This window comes from Euprymna scolopes, chromosome 2, assembly GCF_053919585.1.
Source record: "Euprymna scolopes isolate OS-2025 chromosome 2, ASM5391958v1, whole genome shotgun sequence".
NCBI lineage: Eukaryota > Metazoa > Mollusca > Cephalopoda > Sepiida > Sepiolidae > Euprymna > Euprymna scolopes.
The window spans coordinates 164,359,670-164,384,295 of record NC_136483.1 but is presented as its reverse complement, the minus strand read 5'-3'; the positions used below and the strand labels follow the sequence as shown (position 1 = coordinate 164,384,295).

The 24,626-nt window shown below is 32.7% G+C and overlaps 1 protein-coding gene across 2 annotated transcripts in view; it reads left to right on the top strand.

Annotated features, from left to right (window-relative positions):
• The window catches only part of LOC145298521 (acyl-protein thioesterase 2-like), a 224,736-nt gene that overhangs the window by 164,673 nt on the left and 35,437 nt on the right, over positions 1 to 24,626 (top strand). For both annotated transcript variants that reach the window (XM_080144326.1, XM_080144325.1), the window contains exon 2: positions 18 to 49. In XM_080144326.1, coding sequence (XP_080000452.1) covers positions 18 to 49 — 32 coding nt within the window. The remainder of the gene's footprint in view (positions 1 to 17; positions 50 to 24,626) is intronic.

The window sequence follows — 24,626 nt, the reverse complement described above, 5'->3', positions numbered from 1 at the left end:
TTCTTTTCTACTTGCAGCTAATCTTTCTCCATGGGTTAGGAGACACAGGGTAAGTTATTTATTTTTGGTTCTTGTCAAGAATTCTCTTATACTAAAAACAAAACCAAAGAAAATCACTTTTAAGCGATTAATAGAAATTCGTAGACATTGCAATATGAATCTTGCAATTATTTGGATTCTTCGGACTAATGTTTTAGTCTTGAGTGTTATTTGCACAATGTTTCAGTTGTTTTCAGGTGGATCTTGTCAAACTCTTGTAAGGTAAATGCCGGGCAATGCCAGGTAGAAAGCATTTATTGTTATCTATCTGTCTAGTCTAGATAACTGTCTAGCGGAGTAAATAACAGATTGAATCGTTGGAAACAATAAGTTGAGTGAGCATGCAGGTGCAGAAGGAGTCAAAGGCTCATGTTGTGACATGTATCAAACTTGGTTGACCGGTCAGTTTGCACCGGAAGTATTTTTTAATTTTCTTTCTTTGAAGATTGTAACGCTGGGTATGGGGCAGCCAAACCAGCTGCCAACATTGCCCTACTTTTTACTGAAACCAACCGAGAACTCTTTTTAGTATCCTCGTTGTTCCCTTAAGTGCAATTGTCTGGATCTTTTTTGCACTTGGTTCACCAGGTATATTAGCTAGATAGGACTTCAAGTTCTTCTTCATAAGCCCTGTGGCACCTATAATAACTGGTGGGGCCAGACGTGATGTATCAGGTGTCCTGGTTTGAATAAGCTGAGTTGTGTTTAGCGAGTTTGATTTGAGACGCTGAGAAAGACAGATGGGCTCAAACGAGTCTCCCCATGAGGAAGGGGACAGTCTTAGAATGGAGACATAGAAGAGCCTCCAAGCCAAAGATCGTCGGTCATTCCATTTCTGCTAATGGGATGCCTGGGAATGAATATATATATTAGTGTTGGGACGATTCCTAATTTTTATACGATTCCGATTCTGATTCCAGGAAAATATTGATTAACGATTCCGATACCAAGTACGATTCCGATTCCTAGGGAATTATTGTTTTGAAATATACCAGGTAGTTTTATACTTATGGTCGGTAATTCCCAAATATGTTCCCTAACTTTGGAAGAGATATTTTATGTCTACACCAGTACACCGTCGTGTTTTGGTTTAAATAAAATTATTATATAATAAACTAAACGGAAAACTTAGCAAAATTTATTTTAGAGAAAATTTATTTTACTTAATTGGAATACAGAAAAAAACTCAAAGAAAATAGAATTTATCCTTCAGAGAAAAAACGAATAAAATAGAATTTATATAACAGAACAAAAACAAGAAAATTAGAGAATAAATACACACGATTCATTATTTTAGTCCTCATAATTAACAGATTTAATGAATTAAATAAAAAAAATATAGCGGAAGAGAAAGAAAATATATACTAATTAAATATAAAAAAGATAAATATTTAATTTAATAATTTATAAATGAACGTGCGTAATGAAAAAAAAAACAATATACCATGTGACATGGCGCCGTAGATACAAAATAACCTTTCCAAAGTTAATGACCATATATGAGAAATACCATTAATCGAAAGTTTTTGTGTTTTATACCAAAAAGGTAGGTATAGCGAAAAGTTACAATTAAAGGAATTTCAAAAACGATTTTTTGTTTGGCTATTGATAGTTGTATTTGTGACGGCAGTTCTTCAGACCTCCATAATTCACAAGTAGTAGTTAACACCTATTATTTTTTCTTACTTTTTCATTGCTTTTACACGTTGTTTCTAACGTGAAGAATAAGTTTAGCCAAACTAATTTTGAAATAGGGTATATCAAAGGAACACATATAAAAATGATACCACTATAAAAAACAAATGAAATACTAGATAAAATTGAGCAAACATAATTACCAAAATTACAGAAAACGATTAAAAAAAAATGGTGAAGTTTGTTGAGTGAAATGAATTATTGAAAGAAAATTAATTGAACTAATAGAAATGTTAAATAAAAAAAATGTCACATTTCAATATTTTTTTAATAATTAAATTCTCAGGGTTGTCGAAATTAAAAATTAAGTGATTTTTTTTTTATTAGACTTCTTTTGAAGCTTGTTACCTTGAAAAATACATTTAAAACCCTGTTTTTTTTAAAAAATAATTTGAAAAATAAACGCAATTAAAAAAATTTAATTGATAATTGAAACTTTAAAAACATATTAAACATTGAAAAATTACTTATCTCACAAATTAACGTCCAATAAAGTAGATCCAGTCTTCATACAAGAATTCGGTTATAATAAATATATCTTTCCCAAACTTAAAATTTTTTTTTTTTTTTTTTTCGAGAGAGAGTGCTTTAAAATCGCCGGGGAGTGCCGCCTAAAATTTTAAAGAAGTAAATTTTAGGAGTTTAGTGCCTTTCAAAGACGGTTATCATAATTTATTATCATCATTTAATTTCCTTTCCCCCCCCCCACACCTTTCCATGTGGTTCAGTAGTTAACCAGTGCTCCTGTTGCTGTCAGTCAGCTATCTTTACCTAAGTTTTAATTTCTAGTTAAAAGAATTTTTCATGAATAGAATCAGCATTTTTAAAAATTTATTTTTTTAGTTGTATATATTGTATTTACTCTTTGAAGTTAAGGAGGGTTAAAAAAATTGGTGACACCTAGATGGTGACGTAGGCAAAAAAAAAAAAAAAAGACACTGCGATTTCGACCCTCACTAATAAAACTGCTCTGAGTGACTAGTTGGTAATTTTTTGTTCCTTTTCTTTTTTATTTTGCTCCTCCAATTTATTTGGATGCATCATAGTTAAATGTTTTAACATGTTGGTTGTGGTCATGTTAGATGGTTTTATTCCTCACGATATTTTAATTTGACAGACTTTGCAAATGGCTTTCAACTCATCATCTTCATCAACTTCAAAAAGTTTCCATGGAAGACTTTTTTTGGACTTTGGCGTTGTGCGTTCTATCCCAACCATTATCAATGGACCAGAGGTCATCTAGTAAGCGTCAGACAGGGCCAAACTATTTGCAAAGAACTTTGCAGCTAATTCTACCCTATGCGACGAAGGCCATCAACTCCTCATATTTCCTCCTACAACACAGAACAAGCTAGGTAACATACAAATATCCGTGCATGAGGTCGCCAAGCTAATAAAGAACCTAGATTCTAGAAAGGCAACTGGCCCTGATGGCATCCCAATTATAGTGTTAAAAAAGCTTCAACCAGAACTTGCTCCCATACTTACGAAACTATTTAAGCGCTGTCTTAAGGAGAAGTGCTTTCCGACCCCCTGGAAGACCTCATCAGTTTGCCCTGTGTTTAAGAATTCAGGTGATAAGTCCTCTCCCTCTCAGTACAGACCAATAAGTCTCCTGTGTGTTATGAGTAAGTTGCTGGAATCCATATTAAATAGAGAAATAGTCAACCACCTCAGCAGGAATAACCTTCTTAGTGACACACAATATGGTTTCCGCTCTGCAAGATCTACCGCAGATGTGCTGACGGTTATATCCCACAGGATTAGTGAATCTCTTGACAAAGCTTCCTTTCTAGGGCAATTGCTCTTGACATATCAAAGGCCTTCGACAAGGTATGGCATAAGGGTCTACTTCACAAGATTTCCAGCTACGGTATAACTGGAAATGTGTTCTCTATCATTAAATCATTTCTCTCCGATAGGCTCATAAGAGTAGTGGTCGATGGACAAAAATCGGAGGCCTGCAATATAAATGCTGGAGTCCCTCAGGGGTCAATCCTGGGCCCAACTCTCTTCCTGATCTACATCAATGACCTCCCTAAACACATACTTAAATCATTCGTTGACATCTATGCTGATGACACGACCATCTACGGCAACACATCAAAGGCTGTAAATGACAAAGTTCTCTCGGATTCTCTCTCCTCTGATCTTGAGCGCGTGGTACAATGGGGGAAGAGCTGGTTGGTCACTTTTAATGCATCCAAAACCAAGCTTCTATCTTTACATCATCAACGCTCTGATCCCCATCTGGCATCAATTGAAATGGATGGCTCTCGTGTTGGGGAGGCTCCATGTTTTGACAAGTTTCTGGGTTTAACCTTTACTCATGATCTGAAATGGAACACGTACATCAAGTCTGTTGCCAAGGTCGCTGGAAAGATGGTGGGATCCTTCTACCGCTCCAGAAGATATCTCACTACTGATGCAATTCTCTATCTATATAAAAGCCAAGTATGTCCAAGGATGGAATACTGTTGCCATATCTGGGCAGGAGCTGCCAAAATAGCCTATCCTGCCTTGACAGAGTACAAAATAGTCTTCGTGGTTTAGTGGGAGATGCTCTTTTCTCTACCCTGCAACCTCTCTCCCACAGAAGAGACGTTGCGAGCCTATCCTTGTTTGATCATTATTTTCATGACAGGTGCTCGTCTGAACTCCAATCCCTGGTCCCCCCTCGCCAATCTTTCACGAAAAACACCCGTCTAGCTGAATCCAGTGTGAAAAATTTCCCCCACTATATCTGTGCCTAAATCAAAACACGGATTCCATGAACAAAGCTTCTTTCTTAGAACTGCACGCCTGTGGAACTCTGTTCCGTCTGCCTGCTTCCCTCCGGACTACAACTTAGATGTCTTCAAGTCCAATGTTAACAAATTCTTAATGAACCGCCCCCCTAATTAAACACTTCATCAAATCTCCACACTAACGTAATGTACTTGCAATAACCCTTATCCCTGAGTGGCTTCCGGGCCTTGATAAGTGGTGATCACTGTAAAAAAAAAAAAAAAAAAATCCGCTAAAAAAGACAAAAAGAAAAAAAATATAAAGGGATGGGGCGGTAAATTGTACCAACCGGTAGTTAACAAAAAAAACTTATAGAATTTAATTTTTGAAACCAATGTATAAAAGTTTACATAATGAAATGCAAATATGCATTTTCTTTTGAATTTTTTTTTTTTTTTTGGTTGACTGTGTTCAATTCACACATGGTTGATGCGGTTCAATATTGCTAAACTATAAGTCTTAAGTAAAATTCTATTCATAAATACTTTTTAAAATGAAATTATTTAATTAATCGTAAATATTATTTAGACATAAAAATTAATTGATTACAAAACCTTTTAAATATATATATATTAATTTCTTTTTCGTTCGGCAAAAAACTGAGCAAAACACTTTTAATTTTCAATTTAAAATTCTAGAAAAAAGATTATATTATTCTGCTTTTAATATAATCAAATTCAGGGTTTTATCTTTCTGGAGAAAAAAATTTAAAAAATGGATTTTATTTCAATGAAATTAAAAAAAAAAAAAAACTTGACTGAATTGAATTAATTACCCTTGAATTAACGAAGGGGTTATTTAATAACTTTAGGTTTGGAAGAGATAGGTATGGGGTCGATTTTTTGGAAACATCAAAAGAAGCCAACAACTGTCAAAACTTTGAAATAATACAACGTGATCAATTTCATTTTAGAGATATTTCTTTCAAAAGCCTTCTTTTAGAAAAAGAAAGAAAAGTACATTGTTCTATTAAACCGTTTACTGTTTAAATAATTTGACTTTGCTCGTTTTATTTTAAGAAAATATAAGTTGAAAAAGCATTTTCATTCAGTATTAGAAGATTTGTCAGTAAAAAAAAACAATCGCCAAAAAGATAAGCGGTTTTTTTTATTTTTACTCGCAATGTAGAGCCCTGCGCCCCTGCATACTTCTTTTCAAGTTAACTCTTTTGTAGTTTTGATTACAATAGATCTGAATGAATTAACCTTGTAAGGGAGGGGCACTAAGCATTGCCCTGTTAATAATGAATTTCTTTGGTTTCTTTTTATGACATGCTACATTTCTCTCTTGCGGTTAGAAATATCAGGAAATTTTTTTCTTTTTTTCAACATCAGACTAAAAGAATCGTAATGAAGGAATCGAAAAATTAAGGTATTTTTTAACGATGCGATTCCGATTCCGATACCTCCCAAAATACACGATTCTTACGATTAACGATTCCGATTCCGATTAATCGTCCCACCACTAATATATATATATATATATATAAATAAATAAATAAAAACACATTCATCTTGGATCCCTGTCTTGAAGCGTTCCCTTTAAACAGGTTCCAGCTCCCCCAAGGACTGTTGGCGAATCTTCCATAAGCGACCGACCAGCAGCAGACAGGTATGTCGTCATGTTACGTGTATTATATGTTCTGACACGCACGCACGCACGCACGCACCTATAATACTAGCAGAATCACAAGCCTTTAAGTAAATGGATATTAAGAGATACAAAGACAATAGTCCGTTAAAAAAGCAGTTAGATAACACCACATTTAGATAAGATAAAAAACAAAATGCACAACACTCTGAAATAGGCACATTTATTTAATTCACGGGAGTAACATGCTCTTGTTCTGTCAGCCATGACCGAGTGGAAGTTCTAAGTAATTTGTAATTGTAATATTGGGTTGCCCGCAATAAGAATTGAACCTTCCACCTCCCAGAAGTGTAACTTTTATGACTGAATTTTACAAAGTACTCTATCTATTGTGCCATGAAATCCCTTAAACCATTAAAGTAAAGAATACCATTTTTAAATGATTAATGAGAATCCATAGACATTACAACATAAATCTCGCAATCATTTGGATTTTTCGGATTACCGCTTTCATCGTTAGTGTTATTTGCACAACATTTTAGTCGATGTAACTTCCAATCTTCTTTTAGTTGTATCTTGTCAAACTCTGGTATCTGCATAGAATTTTGAACGGAACCCTTTATTTAATCCATGGGGGTAGCATGCTCTTATTCCATCAGCAGTTCACGCCATTTACACTGATACATGCCAGTCACGATTTCAATCTCTACGATCAATCCGGCAAGAACTGGGTCATTATGGTGGCCCTTTATCTGGTGGGCCAAGGCATTTATTTTGGGTAGTCCTAGGAGGTTCACCTTTCTTGGTGCTGCTTCCTGTCCTTCGAGTGAAGTAAGTTTGTTTACTGCCTGAGGTGCCCTGACCAACTAATCACACACAAAGAATCATTTATAAAAAATATTGTTTTCATATTAAATAAGCTCAATAGTATTAATAGGACAAATGGATAAACCAAAATATGATTTTACAAACCAAAAAGGATCCTTAAATAAGAATATTTTAAAGTTATTTTTTATTATAAAATATGGATAAAATAAAATACGTAGTATATACATTTGAGGCCAAAACAACGTATTATTACAAAATAAATAGATATTTATTTTGTTTGAAATTTATATTGAAATTTATAGATATATTTCGAAGATATACTTCATCATCAGTATGATTTTCCTTCTATTTTTTTTTTTCCATGTTGTTGTTGGAGCAGAGAATCAGCAAGTAGAAGTCCGTTTGTTGTTTTTACGATAGTTTTTTTAAATATCGGAATGGTGTGTTGGTCACATGGAATTCACATTAAGATTTTTGTTCCTTAGAGGTGCTGGTTGAGTTTGAATAAAATAAAATACGTATTATATACGTTTGAAGCCAAAACAATGCATTATTACAAAATAAATAGACTTCTACTTGCTGATGCTCTGCTCCCACAACAACATAGCAAAAAAAAAAAAAAGAAAGACATACTGATGATGAAGTATATCTTCAAAATATATTTATGAATTTCAATATAAATTTCAGATGAAATAAATGCCTGTTTATTTTGTAATAATGCGTTGTTTTGGCTTCAAACGTATATAATACATATTTTATTTTGTTCAAAGTCGACCAGTGCTTCTAAGGAACAAAAATATTAATATAAAATATTTTTTTTTTTTTTTTTTTTTATACCTGTTTTGGATTTGTACTTATCTACAAAGGTATTCAACATAGTATGCCTGGAATTGTCTTGCGGAGTTAAAAAGCCAGATCAGGCAAAATGTGGGAATGGAAGGAGAGGAAACTGGATAAAGAATGTGACAAGTGATTGGAATCGAATTAAAAACAAAAATGGGCTCTTAAACCAGAATAAGCAAAAGTCTGGTCCCTTTCCTCCTTCACTATGTAACACAAGTTGGAGGAGGATTTGATTGAACATTTACCTATAACTTTGGAACCCTTAGTTTGTTGATGATAATTGATGGTTCATTGGAAGTGTATGAAAAAGTGGAATATAGAGAAACAATTCGTATAAAATTAAATATAAATAATTTTGGGACAAGAGCTTAAAAAGGAAAAATAATTTAGGGATGTTTGTCCAAAATCCTGAAAAACATTCTATGATTGATAGCAATGGTTGAAAGCTCATAATTGGAAGCATATGTGCAAACAGAATGTAGATAGAAAAATCAATAAATAAAAAAAATAAAAAATTTTAAGCTATTTTGGGATATCGGACTGAAATCTTTTGACGCATGTAAGAAATGATTGCACGAATATCATGAAATGCTTAATAATACACATATATATGAGGGTGAGAAGAATGATGAATGACTCCCACTGAGAGTTTGTTTGAGGCTGGTTTGCACAAGACCAGCCTTGCTCTCTCTTCCCAAACAACCTGATCCAGCAGCAGGGCAGGATCGAGACAGCTGGAGGCCAGGTGGGATGCAGGAGTTGCCGGAAGTGTTGACGTCCTCCTACATACAGCACTTGCTATTCCTACATGGTCATCCATCTGGTACTGGCCAGGCTCAATATTGCTTAACCTCAGCCATCTAATGTGAACTGACACATCAATGCCGTACACACACCTGCTAGACGCTATCCTCTAGTGTCTTTGATCTCTGTACAAGGATTTATCAGGACAATCTAGCATAAGAATATCCCTCTACAAGTAAACCCTTGACTAAATATTCAGAATAACATGGTATTCAAAGCCTAAATAAGATCTCATTACGGCTATAAACTGACTCGTACAAGGAATGGTACACCTTCTCTTTGTGATGTTATCTCGACTAATAGTACTTAGTTGGATAATTCACCAGAACTGGAATCCAGAAAAAAAAAAAAAAAAAATTAAAAGAAGAAAAAAAAAAAAAGGGGGGGGCCACAATAACAACCAATTATGATATTACTAAGTGGCCAATTAGAGAGATGTAATTTTCATCTTGACTGTTCTTGACTGCTTTACTAAATCGATGTTTTAGAGGTTGCGGAGAATCTTGATTGAACACTCGGATGTCTATGTATCTCGTATAGAAGTCAAGTATGAGCCCCCAAAAAGGGCCTCTTGATTTCTCAGAAGTTATTAGAATAAAAAGAAAATGATATATAACATCGTCCGAGATGGGTAAAATGAATTCTCCTAAGCAGAAAAGTTTTAGCCATTTTTATTTCTTCTTCTGAAGATTAAAATTAAAATATAATGCTACTACATCTCGTGTATAAAATCCTTATTCCAATTTTAATCAAATTGTCATTTTGATCCTAAAAAATGTCTAAAATTTAAGGCTTAAGCTTAAGAGGTCTTAAGAAGTAATTGAAATTTGTGAAATGTTGCTTGATTGGTATCTGATGCTTATTGATCAAATTTAATGCAAATCTGAAATATTTTAATTTTCAGATGAGAGGTTAAGCTTAAATTATGCCCATTAAAAAAAAAATATATATATATATATTTTAAATGATCCCAAAAAACTAATAATCTTTTAAAATTTTTACATAAATTGGAGCTATTTGAATTTTCACAAAGGTCTTGTATCCATTTTTGCCCCCTTTAAAATTAAAGATGGCCCACATTATGACTCCTTATCTTGAGCAGATGTGTTACATACACACAATCAGCAAAAATATGGCAGAGAAAGTGAAATCAATGTTAACAATACTGTTAGATTTCTGAAGTGAATCCGTCAACTCTACAAATTCATATTGTATGACCTTTTGCTTTTCAATAGACACATTGTAAATATTCACATACTTTTAATAGCATAGTGCCATCTTTTGTCTCAGTTTTCTAATACAGTCTTATAGGTTATTAATGGCTCGTTTTTATTGCATAGTTGATGCGATATTGTTCTGGAACGTATTGTTTGCTTCAATGACACACTTTTTGTACTCCTTAAGTTTTCAACAGAGAACACTAGGATTACTCTCTATCCATGGGATTTATTTTATTAAAAGATCTTATGGCAAAATTCTTTATATTCTGTAACTATTATCTTGTGTTGATGACTGTCATCTAAAAAATAATAGGGCGTATATTGGACTTGAATCGAATATTATCAATTCTATGTTTCAGCAAAGTTTTATTTTTATTGTAAGTTGTAAGACATTTCTAATATTTCCAGTTGTAGATGTATCTTCATGACCTTTTGTATCGGGTTTTTCCAAAGTGATACATGTTTCAGTTACTTTGGCCTTTCTGAAAAACGCTGAAGTGTTGGAAACCCCGCCCGATGCATCTGGTTTTGTTTCAGACTTTGTGCAACTGCAAATGATTATCCAATCACGTGTTTGGAATATTGCAAACAAAATATCTCTGTAAAGAATAAATCGGGTTCATTTTTGTGATTAACTCTTTAAATATTTTTCACATAAAACCGACCTTGTGTCACATTTTGTTTACGTGGGGAAGCAAATAAATACCAACTCTTTAAATAGGAACCGATAATGCTATTTTATTGCATAGTACAAGGTGTGGCTAAAACGAGTGAAGATAGTAATTTATTTTTTACAAAAGCAGGAATTTTTTTTTTTTTTCTTTTTAGTGATTAGCGATTGCAAATGTTTTTCCTTTTTAAAAGTAGTTTTACAACAAAGACTAATTTCCTCTTTTGTAGCCATGTCTGAATGCGACAAAAATCTTTTTTTCTTCTGACTTCTTATCCTACATAAAAATAAAAGTTTTGGATCTGCCAAAAAATTTATCACTGGATAATATTTCCAACTTTAAGCAGATATTTTTCTGCAACAAAATTGAAATTTAGTTCTTGATCTAAATGATTTTTTTTTTTTTTACACGTTCTGAATAATTCAATATTGGTCAACTGATTCATTTTTGAAGAGAATTTCAAAATGGAAAAATGTATTTAAAGCTTCCACAACATGACCAAAATCATAGATTAGAACTTTTACTAAACTTTTACTTTTATTAAAATCGAACACAAATATGACCACATTCAAAAGAATTACATCTCATTGTCACTGTATGGATTCTAACTAAATTGTTTTAATAGGTTTTCTAGACTCAAATATGCATGAAAATCCAAACTAGGAATTAGCGGTTCTAACATAAAAATCGAATTCAATTTTCTTTAGAATTTCCATATTGTATATGCAAAATTATAAATAGTAAATATATTTTGTTGTAAAGAAATTAAAAGGGCTTGATTGTACGTATAATATATATATGTGAATTTTATTAGTTTTTTTTTTGTTTTTTTTTATAAGTGATATTAGCAGTGTGGGAACACTGCCGTTGTATTCATTTTTTTTAATGGAAATTTCTCCAGAAAAGGCATGAAGCCACTTGATGTTAAGAGTTTAAAAAAACAAAAAAACTACTACTTCAAGGTCAAAAACTTGCCAACGATAAGTGTTAGATGGAATAGATTCAAAAAAGAAAAAAAAAATACCAAATAAAAACTGCACTAGTGAAGCACTACTGGAAGCTCAAGAAAAATGGATGCTCACCAATAATCAAATGGAAAATGATACAGGTCAGTACGTGTTCGAATTTAGGTGGCTCTTGTAGATCATATTTGATTGAGAAATTCACTATCGTAAACTTTAAAGAATCCCCAAATTTATTAAACTGCAGAAGCGAAATAGCAAAGGTCTTCACACACACAATTTTACTTCAAAAATTTTATTAATGGAATTTACTCTTACAGTGATTTTTTTTTTCTCTTTATTTTAGTTTTCTTAAACTTTCATAAAAATTAAATAATTATCCATTGTAGTTTCTTTATAACAACAAGGAAGAAAAATTTCATTTTGCAATTTTTATTGAATTATCTTTGTAATATTAATTTTTCATTGAAAAAATTAGTCAACATTTTCAAAAAAAAAAGAAAATGCTAAACTTTCGTTTGGAACCTTCCAGTGTTTTATGCAAACTATCTAGAAAATTTCAACAATAACACCGTCCTTATTCTGCAGAAGTACTCATAGTCCTTGCGAGAGGTGTTTTTCTCTTGTCAGCTAGTTAGTTGTTTGCTTATGTGATTCTACCATTGTGAGGAAAATTGATTGTAAATAATCCTGTGTATATCCAAAATAGTGTTTCTGTATTTGATTTTTCATAATACTCTTCTCATCTTGAATATTACCTTGAGGACACTAGTCCAAATAAGTTCAGAAACCTAGTGTTTATCATTTGACTGATGATTAATGTACAATCAAATCTTATCTTTTGCATTCAGTACTGATGAATATTTTGAACCAGACGTACATATCTCCGCATACTTTAAGAGCCGGATTATGCCGAGCATCGCCGATAAAATCATAACATTATGTAAAGGAAAATGGCAAAATGTAGGAACTGAAAAACGACCTACCATAATTTGGTGTTTTATTATTCATTTTTTAAATTTTTTTTATAAATAACTGTCAAGAAAAGGTTAGAACCTTTTCTTGACAGTTATTTATAAAAAGTAATAATTTGTGTGGGGGGGGGAGGTCAAATGATTTTGAGGAAATGTTTTAAAAAAAAAGTTTCAAAGAAGGTTTTTTTCTTTGTTGTTATTATAAAATCATGGTAATTCAGCATGCCGCGTTGTGATTGGCTGATCGATGTGTTACGTCAAACAGCAGCTAAACCCAAGCTGTTGCTCAGCATAATCTGGCTGTTGACATCATCTTCCAGCCAAATCCAAGTGACCACTGAGAAACGTCTGGTTCACAATATTCACTAGTACTTTGCATTGTATCTGTTATTATAATAAAAGTGAATTTGTTTGTCACCGTCTCAGATTATGACATCATGACATCATTTCTAACAAACTTTTCAAACTAAGGCTGGAACACTGGTTTTGATTCTAGCTGATGGCACCCAAGTCATTTTCTTTTTTTTTTTTAACTTACTTTTGAAATCACTACTATATATTGGGTACAATATAATAATCAATGGAGTATTAGCTCTAATAATAAATATGAAATCTGCATGAATTAAAATATTTTTAAGCATATTTTATGACTGGGTTGCGCCAGAGGCGGGGAAGCATTACTATATATTAGGTACAATATAATAATCAATAGAGAATTGCCTCTATAATAATAAATATGTAATCTGCATACATTAAAATATCATATTTAGTCATATCTTATGACTGGGCAACGCCAGGCACCCTTCTAGTTTAACAGAAAAATTCCTTGCAATAATCAATTGATCCAATTAATATTACTTTACACATTATGAAAAGACAATTCCTACATCGAAGTAAGTGTAACTACAAAATAATTTACTAAAATCAGTGTAACTACAAAATAATTTACTAAAATCAGTATAACTACAAAATAATTTACTAAAATGTAAAATGTTAGAAATGTATGATAGCTTTCCAAAATGGTATTTTGTAAATGAAAATTTGTGGCAACATGTTGATAGGTACATGTTTAAATGGTTTGGTTTTAGAGGAACAAGATGGCTACATTGTAAAGAATAAAATCCAATTACAGTAATTATGAGACCAACTAGAGCATTGTAAAAACAATGTACGAAACCTCAGAGAATGGATGTCAATGCCAATATCGGCAAAAAAAAAAATGTAACCTTTTTTTAGTTTAGGAAATGGTAAACACTAATAATAGGCTAAGATATAATAAGAGCTGCAAAATATATATAGAAAATATGTCATCCTCAATCCTGACTGTATGTACAAAATCCCTTGTTGCCCAGCCTGGACTTGTATATCCTAACTACTTACCCACAACTCCGTGTCTCAAACACCTTATTCCCTAACAGTATGCTCCAAATACCTTGGCTCTTGCTCCGCCGCGAATATGCCCTTGCCTTGCTGCAGTGTGCCCCAAATACATTGGCCCTTGCCCTGCCGTTCTATGCCCTGAATGTTGTATAGCAGGGGACGTATATTAAAGATATGATACAGAGTTCATATTGGGGCCATATAATACACAAATGAGGATGATGATGGAGAGAGGGAGACATTTATACAGTTGGGATGTTTCTTAACACATTTTAGAGAGGAGGAGAGAGATGTACAGTTCTTATAATACAGATGGAGGGTGGGGGGAGATACATATTCTTGGAAGAGTTACACAATGTTCATTACAAATGATTAACACATTACCTTTTTGATTGTTGGAAGATGATACATGACAACAGTTTTACAACAACACAATGATGATACTTTATTCATTGGACCGGTCGCATGCTGATGACGTCAGGAATTCAAATTTGGATATACATGGTTTAAACGTTCTCCCTTCTGCTTCCAAAGGACTCTCCACCTTTTCTTCTGACTCCTGACTCTTCTGACTGAACTGACTAACTCTAGCTCCTATATTGAGAATCCCTCTTCATTATGACGTCAGAAGTGTTTCTCAAACGTGACCAATTCACATGGCTATGCATGTTTGTCCAAAATACATTTCTGCAAACAAAGAATTCTCTCCTAACCTATTTTTTTTAACCTAACTTATGTTTTTTAACAATATATTTTTAATTTGTATTGTTCATTCTTTTTAGCTGACATTTTTAATATTCAGTTTTCTAAAAGAATGATCAATCAATTCTTTTTACGATATAAATAATATCTAACATTTTATAATAGAATTTAACAATAAACCTTTTTAATATTCCGATTTCTAACATTCTATTTCTTAACGTTGCTTACAAGGTTCAAGTCTCGGCTTATCCTAATCTCATTTTCACTTATCTAATGTTCTTATTTACATGGAAAAGGGACAGCCCTTTTCCTGTAACACAAATACCTTGACCCTTGCCCCTTCCACGATATGCCCCGAATACCTTGCTCCTTTCACAGTATGCCCCGAATCCCTGTGCCCTTGCCCCTTCCACGGTACATCCCGAATATTTTGATCCTTGCCCCTCCGCAGTTTGTTCCAAAAATGTTTTGGCTATTCTTCATCTACCCATCCCTTACATATGGCGAAAATGCCCCCCTTTACTCTCGCATTTTTAAAAAGCCTTGTCCTAGTTCTCTCAAGTCTAATAGCCACAGAAGTCAAATATTTTAATCTCCAATGTTACTGGTCATTTTATTGTAGGAAACCATCCCACCATTCAATTTGACATTTTTGACCGACATTTATAGTCGCTTATAAAAATTAGAAATTCTGTGCTAACACTGCAATATGAACAAAAGAAGAAAAAACTGTTGGTCATTAAAATATCTTTTAACTGCTTATTCGTTTGTTGTATCATAAACATTTCATATGAACAGGTGACTACACACGTCATATAGTTTTTATTTTTTTTAAGTTGTCTCTTAAAATGATCGGTTTATCTTGACATCCTATTTTATAGGATTTCTATTTGTAAAGAAACCGTTTGACTTAAAATCAAACTAGGGGATATTTTTTTATTAGGATAGCTCCTAGAATAAAGGTAACACTGTGGTGATTGCAATCGTTTTAGCAAACAGTAAGATAGTTAAATAGGTTACAGATGACTAAACATCTTCATTTGATGGCTGTGTGCTTAATTTTCCATATTTTGTTTTATGGAAAATAAATAATTCAAAATGTAATATCTGTTCTGATATTACATTTCCTTTGTTCTGTTCTCAGTTAGTCAGAAATTCTTCTAGACCGAGGCAATTTTTACTTTTGTCTCTGTCTAAAGTGCCCTTTTTAAGGACACTAGATTTTCTCTACATTAAAAACCGTCCTTGCGTCTACCCCTACCCTCATAGTAGGCAGGTGAATATGAACTAGTCTTTAAGTGTATTACTCGTTATTTATATCATGTTAGCATTTTCGTTCTGTCTTTTCATTCTCTTTTCTTAGAAGTTAAAACTGCCTTTAAAATCCAAGTGTTTTTCTATTTGCATTAAGAAATTTTGAAATTAATTTAAATCTAAATTTTTCTTAACATAAAATATAAATTTTGAAAAGCAGACAAAATACCTTTGTGATACTATTGACATCCTCACTCCCCAAAGATTAGTGGAAAAAAAAAAAAGAAAGAAATATGACCAAAAAAAAAAAAATGAGGAAATATGTTTGTCTGCAGAACAAATGTATAGGAAGTTGTTCACAAAGGAACACAAAAGGAAGCTGAATAGAATTGTTGATCAAGGTGTGACAGTGAACAGGAACAAAAGGCCAGAATATTTAGCTATTTTAGAGTTAATTTTAGGTGTGACAGTTGCGGACTGTCTTGGGTTTATGATGATTGCGAGTTGATATGGTTGATGGTAGGTCATGACTTGGATCAGATTACGAGATCTTTAAATCAAAATCGCCTGACATCAACAAACGAATACAGTACCGAGAAGGACATAGATGTGAACTTTAGCGTTCCGAGGGTCGATAATGTTACACACACTTGGAGTGCAATTGGTATTTGTTTTTTTTTTCATTTTCTTTCTTTGAAGATTGTAATGCTGGGTATGGGGCAGCCAAACCAGCTGCCAACATTGCCCTGTTTTTTATTGAAACCAACCGAGAGCTCTTTTTAGTATCCCCGCTGTTCCCTTAAGTGCAATTGTCTTGCAGAAGCCACTATGCATCCTTTGGCACTTGACAATGTGTGGGAGATGACGACATGGCCAGAATGAGAAGAGTAAACAGAAGACCACTGAAACAACAATGTAGTCAGCAGTTGTAAAACGGGAGACTACGTGATCTTATCACATTTTGTAAAACCACGTTTAAGACGCAAATATTTTTATTACAAATCATTAGTGTTTTTTTTTTTTATCTTTTTGTTTTTATTAATTTTGGATAATAAAATATCCATTTAGAGAAAGCATAAAAAATGAAAGGTTTTACCTTTACTTTTTTATAATTAGTAGTGTCGTCATCTTGAAGCAGCAGTTAGGATGATGTTTGAAGAAACTTCTCTTGTTTTAACTTTTATCAAACGCATGGATGCTATAATGTAATGTTTTTCAAAATTTAAAATTTTTTAAAAGATGCTTCCAAAGAATTTTTGCAAATTTTTTAACATTCACAGACAACATGAATTGAAACAAATATATTAAGGACATTACCAAAGTTACTGAAAAGAAGGTGGGCTTCCTCTACTATCCTAGAAAATTATTTGCACAAAAGAGTATCCTATATCTTTACAAAGACACAGTTTGCCTATCCATGGAGTATTGTATTCACATCTGGGCGAATGCATCTCCCACTTGTTTCTCACTATTAGCAGGATCCAAAAAAGAGTCTCAAATCTATTATGTCCTGCACTCTCGACCAAGCTTCAACCTCTGTCACATCCCTGTGCCTGTTTTACAAGTGCTCTAATGAACTCATAGCACTTGTGCTCCTTTAGCGTACATACTCCCGACTAAGCCAATAAGCAATAAAATCCCACTCCTTGACTGTTGATGTCCCTAGATGCTAAAATCCTTCAACTCCAATAGTTTCTTCAATAGATTGTTGGATGCTAGAATCCTCTCCCTGCTTCTTTAACTGTACTAACCTGCTGAAGTTTAAATGAAATGTGAACAAACATTTCTTTGCTCAACTCCCCACAGTCCTCTTTTATTAGACATGATCTCAAATAGTAGCCTTAAGTGGCAATATGACATGTTTGGGGTGAAAGAGTAAAAAATGATTTTATTTTAATTAAAAAACCAAAAAAAACTAGCCTGGGTGCCCGGTGTTGCCCAAGTGTTTTGAGGTGTGTGTTGAAAAAAAAAAAAAAAAAAAAAAGTGATAGTAGTCAGGCAGGCTCAAAACTGTATTACGAAGGAGGAAAAGGATGTGAAAAAGAAAAGTGACATCGTGACATCTTTGCTGTTGCGGCCATTGCCAAACTGGAAGTGACGTAGGTTTAAATTAAGGCTAATCAATCGAAAAGAGGGGATGACTTTCGAAAAATATCGGTGAAAAAAGCGCCCCCCCTCCCTGTAGAAAAGTGTCCAGTTGAAGGTGAAGCAATGTTTTTAGCCAATTTTTTTATATTTGTCGTCCGAAGGGCTGAGCTTCAAAACAATACCAATCTCGTGAAAATCCATCACCCCTGTCAAAAGTTTTAGGCTGACATACATACATTTAAACAGACAGGTGAGATTTATATTATAGACTAGCGGGAGGTACCCGGTGTTGCCCGGGTGCTTGTAGGCGTGTGCGTTTGGGGGGGGGTAAGAAGAACAAAAAGGAAACTTAACCCTGTTTGAATATTAAAATAAAACGATAAAAACAGCGATTTTTAAGAATGGGGGAAAAAATAAGGCGGGGGGGCTTGGTGACAGGTCGGCTCAAACCTGTAGCCTTGAGGCCCATAGGCTGAGCCTGAACACCTGCGCTACAGCGACAGTCAATGTAAGAGCGATTAAAAAGTGAATGTCAAACATCACGCTATTCCGCAGTTTTTAATGAGGTCAAATTGTTTTACTGCGGGATAGTTGAGTGACGTTTACATTACATCCGGTTCGAATCCAGTTTCGCTGTTTTTATACTGAAAAGTGAAACCAACATGCGGCGATCCGAATATGTGGAATATTTATCTTTTGAAAGTCGGGCAAATTAAATAGACAGGCGACCCCCCCCCCCCCCGTTGTTAACTCGTACATATTATGATTTAGATGTGATATAAAAAGTTTTAAGAAGAAGCGACACCCACAAGAAGGCGTCGGAAAAAAGCCTTTCTCGGACATACACGAAAACGCACACACACACACACAATCATTTTCGCTTTTATATATATATATATAGAAGATATATAGATAAAAGATTACACTATAACGTCCACGTGCTACATGAAAGTTCAAATAAGAGATGTTTCGTCATCATGCATTGTCTTGATAACGTCCAACTATTCCATCCACGAAGCAGGGTCATAATTACAAAGAAAAATAAAGTTGAAACCTTTAATTTTTAAAATGTTCCACTTTCTCTGATTGCTACTTCATTATTTCAAATTAATAATAATAATAAAAAAAAAGATATAAAATATGTAATGATTTTCAAAATTTTAAATTAAAAGCTGCTTTTGCCAATCCTATTATACTAGATTTTTGTCTGTTAAAAACGGGCAAAAAGTTATAGCCCATTGACTTAGAATGAGTGCTTTATGCAAAATTGATGGTTAAATTTGTGCTCATTTTTGTATTAAATACTAATCCCGTATTAATCCCTAACAGGTAGCTAAATCCCACCCCTTCAGTGTTGAGGTTCCTAAATGCTAGAAAGCCTTCTACTGTAATAGTTTCTTCCCTCGGACTGCTAGATTTTGGAATTCTTTCCCTGTTTCCTGTTTTCCTAACTGTACTAGCCTGCAAAAGTTTAAGTTGCTCAACTTTCCACAATCCTCTGTTATACATAATGCCAAATAATAGCTCTTTATGTTTCAAGTGGCAATATGTCTTGTTTGAAGTGACAGAGATAAAAAAAAAAAATTGCATTGAATGGATACCATACTACCATAGGGCATTAGCTTTCCAACAAGCCTTCATTTGTTGAATTCTGATTAATAGTTGCTGAGATTTGGAACTTACAAAATTTCCAAAAAAGGTGGTGTGTGTGTGTGTGTGTATATATATAATATCTATTATAAATCTGTATTCCTGTCGGTTTGTTTGTTCATAATGACATCATAGCATATATGTTATGTATTATATAATAGCAGATGACGTCATCTATGGGGGCAAAAATGAAAGTAGATCCTCTGGGCAACGCCGGGCAGCCTGCTAATATATATATGTGTGTGTGTGTGTATATATATATATATATATATATATATATATATATATATATAGTCATCCACATACAGTACTGTTTCGCTGTTTCACAGTTTTGCTGCTTTAGAATGAATTTTGCTTAGGGGTTTTCTTTGCTTAGTTATCTCCCCTGTGACCTTGCCAGGCTACATTAGGGTTTTTCTTTGCTTAGTTATCTCCCCTGTGACCTTGCCAGGCTACATTATATATATATATATATATATATATATATATATATAATGTAGCCTGGCAAGGTCACAGGGGAGATAACTAAGCAAAGAAAAACCCTAAGCAAAATTCATTCTAAAGCAGCAAAACTGCCATGACACTATATATACAAATGTAGACAAATTTGGGTATATTTATTGGTTTGAAAATATAGGTTATTTTTACCAATTGTTAGAAAATTTTAACCATAGAATAGTCTTATGATCTTCAAAAAGCCTGAAAATGAGAAATATTTGGAATCAAGTCTCCCCTTGCTGTTATTTCAGATTATTTTAAACCATAGCAGCAAGTTTTAGTTTCTCCTCCAGGCTAGTAGTTTTGGAGAAATTATATATTCGTGGTTTGACAAGGTTACAGAGGAGACAACTAAGCAAAGAAAAACTCTTGAGCAAAATTCATCCCAAAGCAGCAAAACTGAAGCTAGCCTGCCAGGACACTATATATACAAATGTAGGCAAATTTGGGCCTATTTTATTGATTTTGAAAATATAGGTTCTTTTTACTAATTGTCATAAAATTTTAACCATAGAATAGTATTATAATTTTCAAAAAGCTTGCAAATTTTCATGTAGTTTCGCTCCATAGAACCAAAGATATTGTCAAAATTTTATGACAGTTGGTAAAAAAGAAAGAACCTATATTTTCAAACCAATAAAATATGCCCAAATTTGCCAACATTTTTTTTGTGTGTGTGTGTGTGTGTATATATATATATATATATATATATATATATATATATATAAATGTCCTGCCAGCCAGCTTTAGTTTTGCTGCTTCGGTTATCTCCTGTGTGGCCTTTCCAGGCCACTAATATATATTTTCAGTATTTATTTCAGTAGTGCTCAATACATGAATAGAGCTATGTAGTAAGTTATGAAAAAAATAAAAAAGATCTCGACGAATGGAAAAGATATCCAGAAAAATTGGAAAAAAGAATAACTCTTGTCATGTTCAATCAGACGTGCTTGAATAATGACTTCCTGCCAATATATATATATATGTATGCATATATATATATATATATATATATATATATATATATATATATATATATATATATATATATATATATACTAGACTTTTTAATCCATTAAAAACAACCCGTATAGACTAATTGCTTTATGCCAAACTGATGGTTAAATATGGTTGTTTCCAAATTTTTGCATCAAATACTAATCCCGATTAATCCCTACCTGTCTATCTAATGGATATCTTAATACTTAGCTCATTGCACCTCATAATAAAAGGTCCATACAAAATTTTAGCTAGATCGTCAGTAGTTTCTGAGAAAAAGTGGAACGGATGGATAGCCGAGCAGAGAGACTAAGAGAAATGTAGATACTATATCTAGTATGTGTGTATATATGTCACTGTCCATATAGACGCCCCCCCCCCCTCCTCCCGGTGATGAAAACGATCGCAAACTATTTTTTGTTTTAATGGATATCATTCTTTTGTTAGTTCAGTGTTTGAAGTCTTTTGATCTTGGATCTGTTTTAGTGGATGATATCATCTCTTTGTGATGCAAAGAATTTGTCCAATGTATTCAAACTCTGTTCAAGTAGATGCCATCCCTTTTTAACAGTGTTCTAGCCTGGGTGCCCGGCATTGCCCGGGTGTTTAGAGGTGTTAGTGTTGTATAACTAAAAATGCAGTCTTTAAATAAATGAAAAATACTTGAAACTGTCATGCTGTTGAACAAAATCAGTCATAATAGAAGCGATAATTGTTAGATCAAGCATCGAGTAAAATTTGTTTAACCCCAATCAGAAAACTTTCTGAATTTATTTGAATTGTTTATTTTAGATTTTCTTCAATGAACAGTGGAACCCAGTTGATCTGAGTCTATGAATCTGTGTCGCTGGGCACCCCCACTCTAGGCGTTTCCTTTGGCTACATCTCTCCCCTCACATAAACATTAATGAACACACAGACACACACAACTCCTGGTCTCATTATCGTCTGCAAATCTGTATAAACTTTATTTATTGAAATATTTGCAATCTTCTCACTGAAATATTAGGTTGGTGCAAAAATGTTGTTTTTTTTTACATTCAAGTATGTATATAAAAATGACATTCTTTTTGCACAAACTTATTAATATAAAAACAAATGAACATTAACTCTTAAACAACTTTAAATGAATTATAATTTATTTAATTGAACAGAAGTTTTGAATACGATTTTCCTGATCCCTGAAACTTACGGCTCTTAATTAAATGTATCCAGAGTTATGTTTCAGCTAATGAACCATCTTGTTTTTAAAAGAACTAAAAATATGCACGAACATTGTTTTTCCTATTGCTGTAAACTCTTTTAAACATATATAAAATATCTCTTTAGTGAATACATGCCTTCTTGACTCCTTATTTTGCTTTGTTTGTCATATGATAATACATTGTTTTTCTCACATTTGATTATAAAACCTGCAAATCTTTTTCACTGAAAATATTTCTCCGAATCCGGCTCATCCCCAAAATACTTCTATTATAAACACTTTAAACTAAAACCCCAAAACTGGTGCGGAACACATCCCTAAAAGCTCACACATTAAATGTTAATGATTCATACTACATTAGAGATAAAGTTAGATTTTCTTTAATAGTAAAATCAATTTTTAAAAAATCAAATTTAGACCATGTAAAAACAAATGAAAACAATTTGATAATATAGCCACAATTTTAGTATTTTATTTACTGTAATTTTTTATGAAAGACCTCTAAAAACCCTAAATATTAAACCCACCATATTGTCAAATAGATCATTTTCTTTAAAATGGTGCTCTTTTTAAATACATAATGAAACAATATAATGCTCACCAAATTTGAAATACACAGTTTAAATTTTTTTTTTTTTTTTTTTACATAAGAAATAAATCTCTAGTCATCGTACATAATTAGCAAATTTGAAGTAGCCTGGAAAAAAATTATGAATGACACAAGAGAAAGGACTTTGTTAAACTCTCAGGTTCAGAGAGAGTTGGGCTTCGATGTTGGAATTTCGATTGACTACCCATTCTGTGTGACCTTGCTCAGGACGCCGTGTCTGGGTTGCCATGATACATGATGTAGAGTGAAAAGAATTTCATAAGAATAAATTTGGTTTGCATCCAAATTTTATAAAAAATTAAAAAAGTAAATAAATAACTCTAAGATAAACGAGATATTGCAAGTTTAAATTGAAATGAATTTCATTATATTTACAGGCTCTCACACTCAAATCTAAGCTTGGTTTGTGATACCCATTTTAAAGGCACTTATTTTTTTGTTGGGTTATGTAATGAAGTAGTGCTGGGACGATTCCAATATTTTCCCCTCGATTCTGATACAATTACAGATTCTTTAAATTTGTAAATATTATAGTCATTGCTTCTTTGTAATTTTCGGATTATTGTAAAATTCTGTGTCCTGTGTATATTTTCACAAAAAAAAATTAAGTACACTTGTGGGGGACGGTATAGATTACATGATTAGAACTTTTGAACTATTTTTCTCTAATCTTTTCCTCGTAATTTATTGAAAATAAATATTTGATAAACTTATTTGTGAGATTTTTATCTACATTTTTATGTATGCTAATTTTTAATATTTAGCTATTTGTGCCATTTTACCCATGGCATTTTTTTTTTTTATTTTTTTTTTTTAACTTCATTTTTTTAATAAATAGGTTTTAGTTTTACTGGTACTTTGAAAACAAATATTTATCATTACTACTAGAAAAGGATGGGGTTTGTATTACTGTACATATAGATTCGAAAAAGTTGTCAAAAAACAAATATATAACAAATAAATGTTATCAAAAGCAAGATAAGTTACTTTTCTACCAAACTGGATATATTTTTTGCGTTTTTATTCAATGTAACGTTTATATAGCTCGAAAAATATGCAGTGTTTACCGATGTATTGGAAAATTCAAAATGGCGCCCAATTCTCTCTTTAACACGGTAAGTTTGGGAAAACGTGTTATAAATAATAAACTAGACAAAATACTATTAAAAAAACACCGAATATATGTCAACTTATGTCATGGTAACATATATTGAGCGAATTTCTAACAGTATTTTGTCTAGTTTATTATTTATAGCACCTTTTCCCGAACTTACCGTGTTAAAGAGAGTCGAGCGCCATTTTGAATTTTCCAATACATCGGTAAACACTGTATGTTTTTCGAGCTGAATAAACATGTTACATTGAATAAAAACACGAAAATTATAACCAGTTAGGTAGAAAAGTAACTTATCTTGCCTTTGATAACATTTATTTGTTATATATTTGTTTTTTGACAACTTTTTCGAATCTATGTGTACAGTAATACAAGCCCAAAGGATGTTTTAAACAACAACAAAAAAATTAAATCGTTTCGGAATCAGAAATTAAACTAAAATTTTTGATTTCGATACCCCAAGAACTTCTGATTTTTTTCAATTTCCAATTCTATTTAATCGTCCCAATACTAATTCGAACCGTTCTTTTATGCACTATTCTTTGTACTTCAATTGTTTGTATCGATTTATGATGTGATGATAGCAATATTTTTCCCTATACCAATACATTTACATATGTTTAATTTTTATTTTTTTTCTACGTTAAAATTTCATGTAATATGTGCATATATTTTTTTGTAAATATGTGAATATACTTGAGAGAGAGAGAGAGA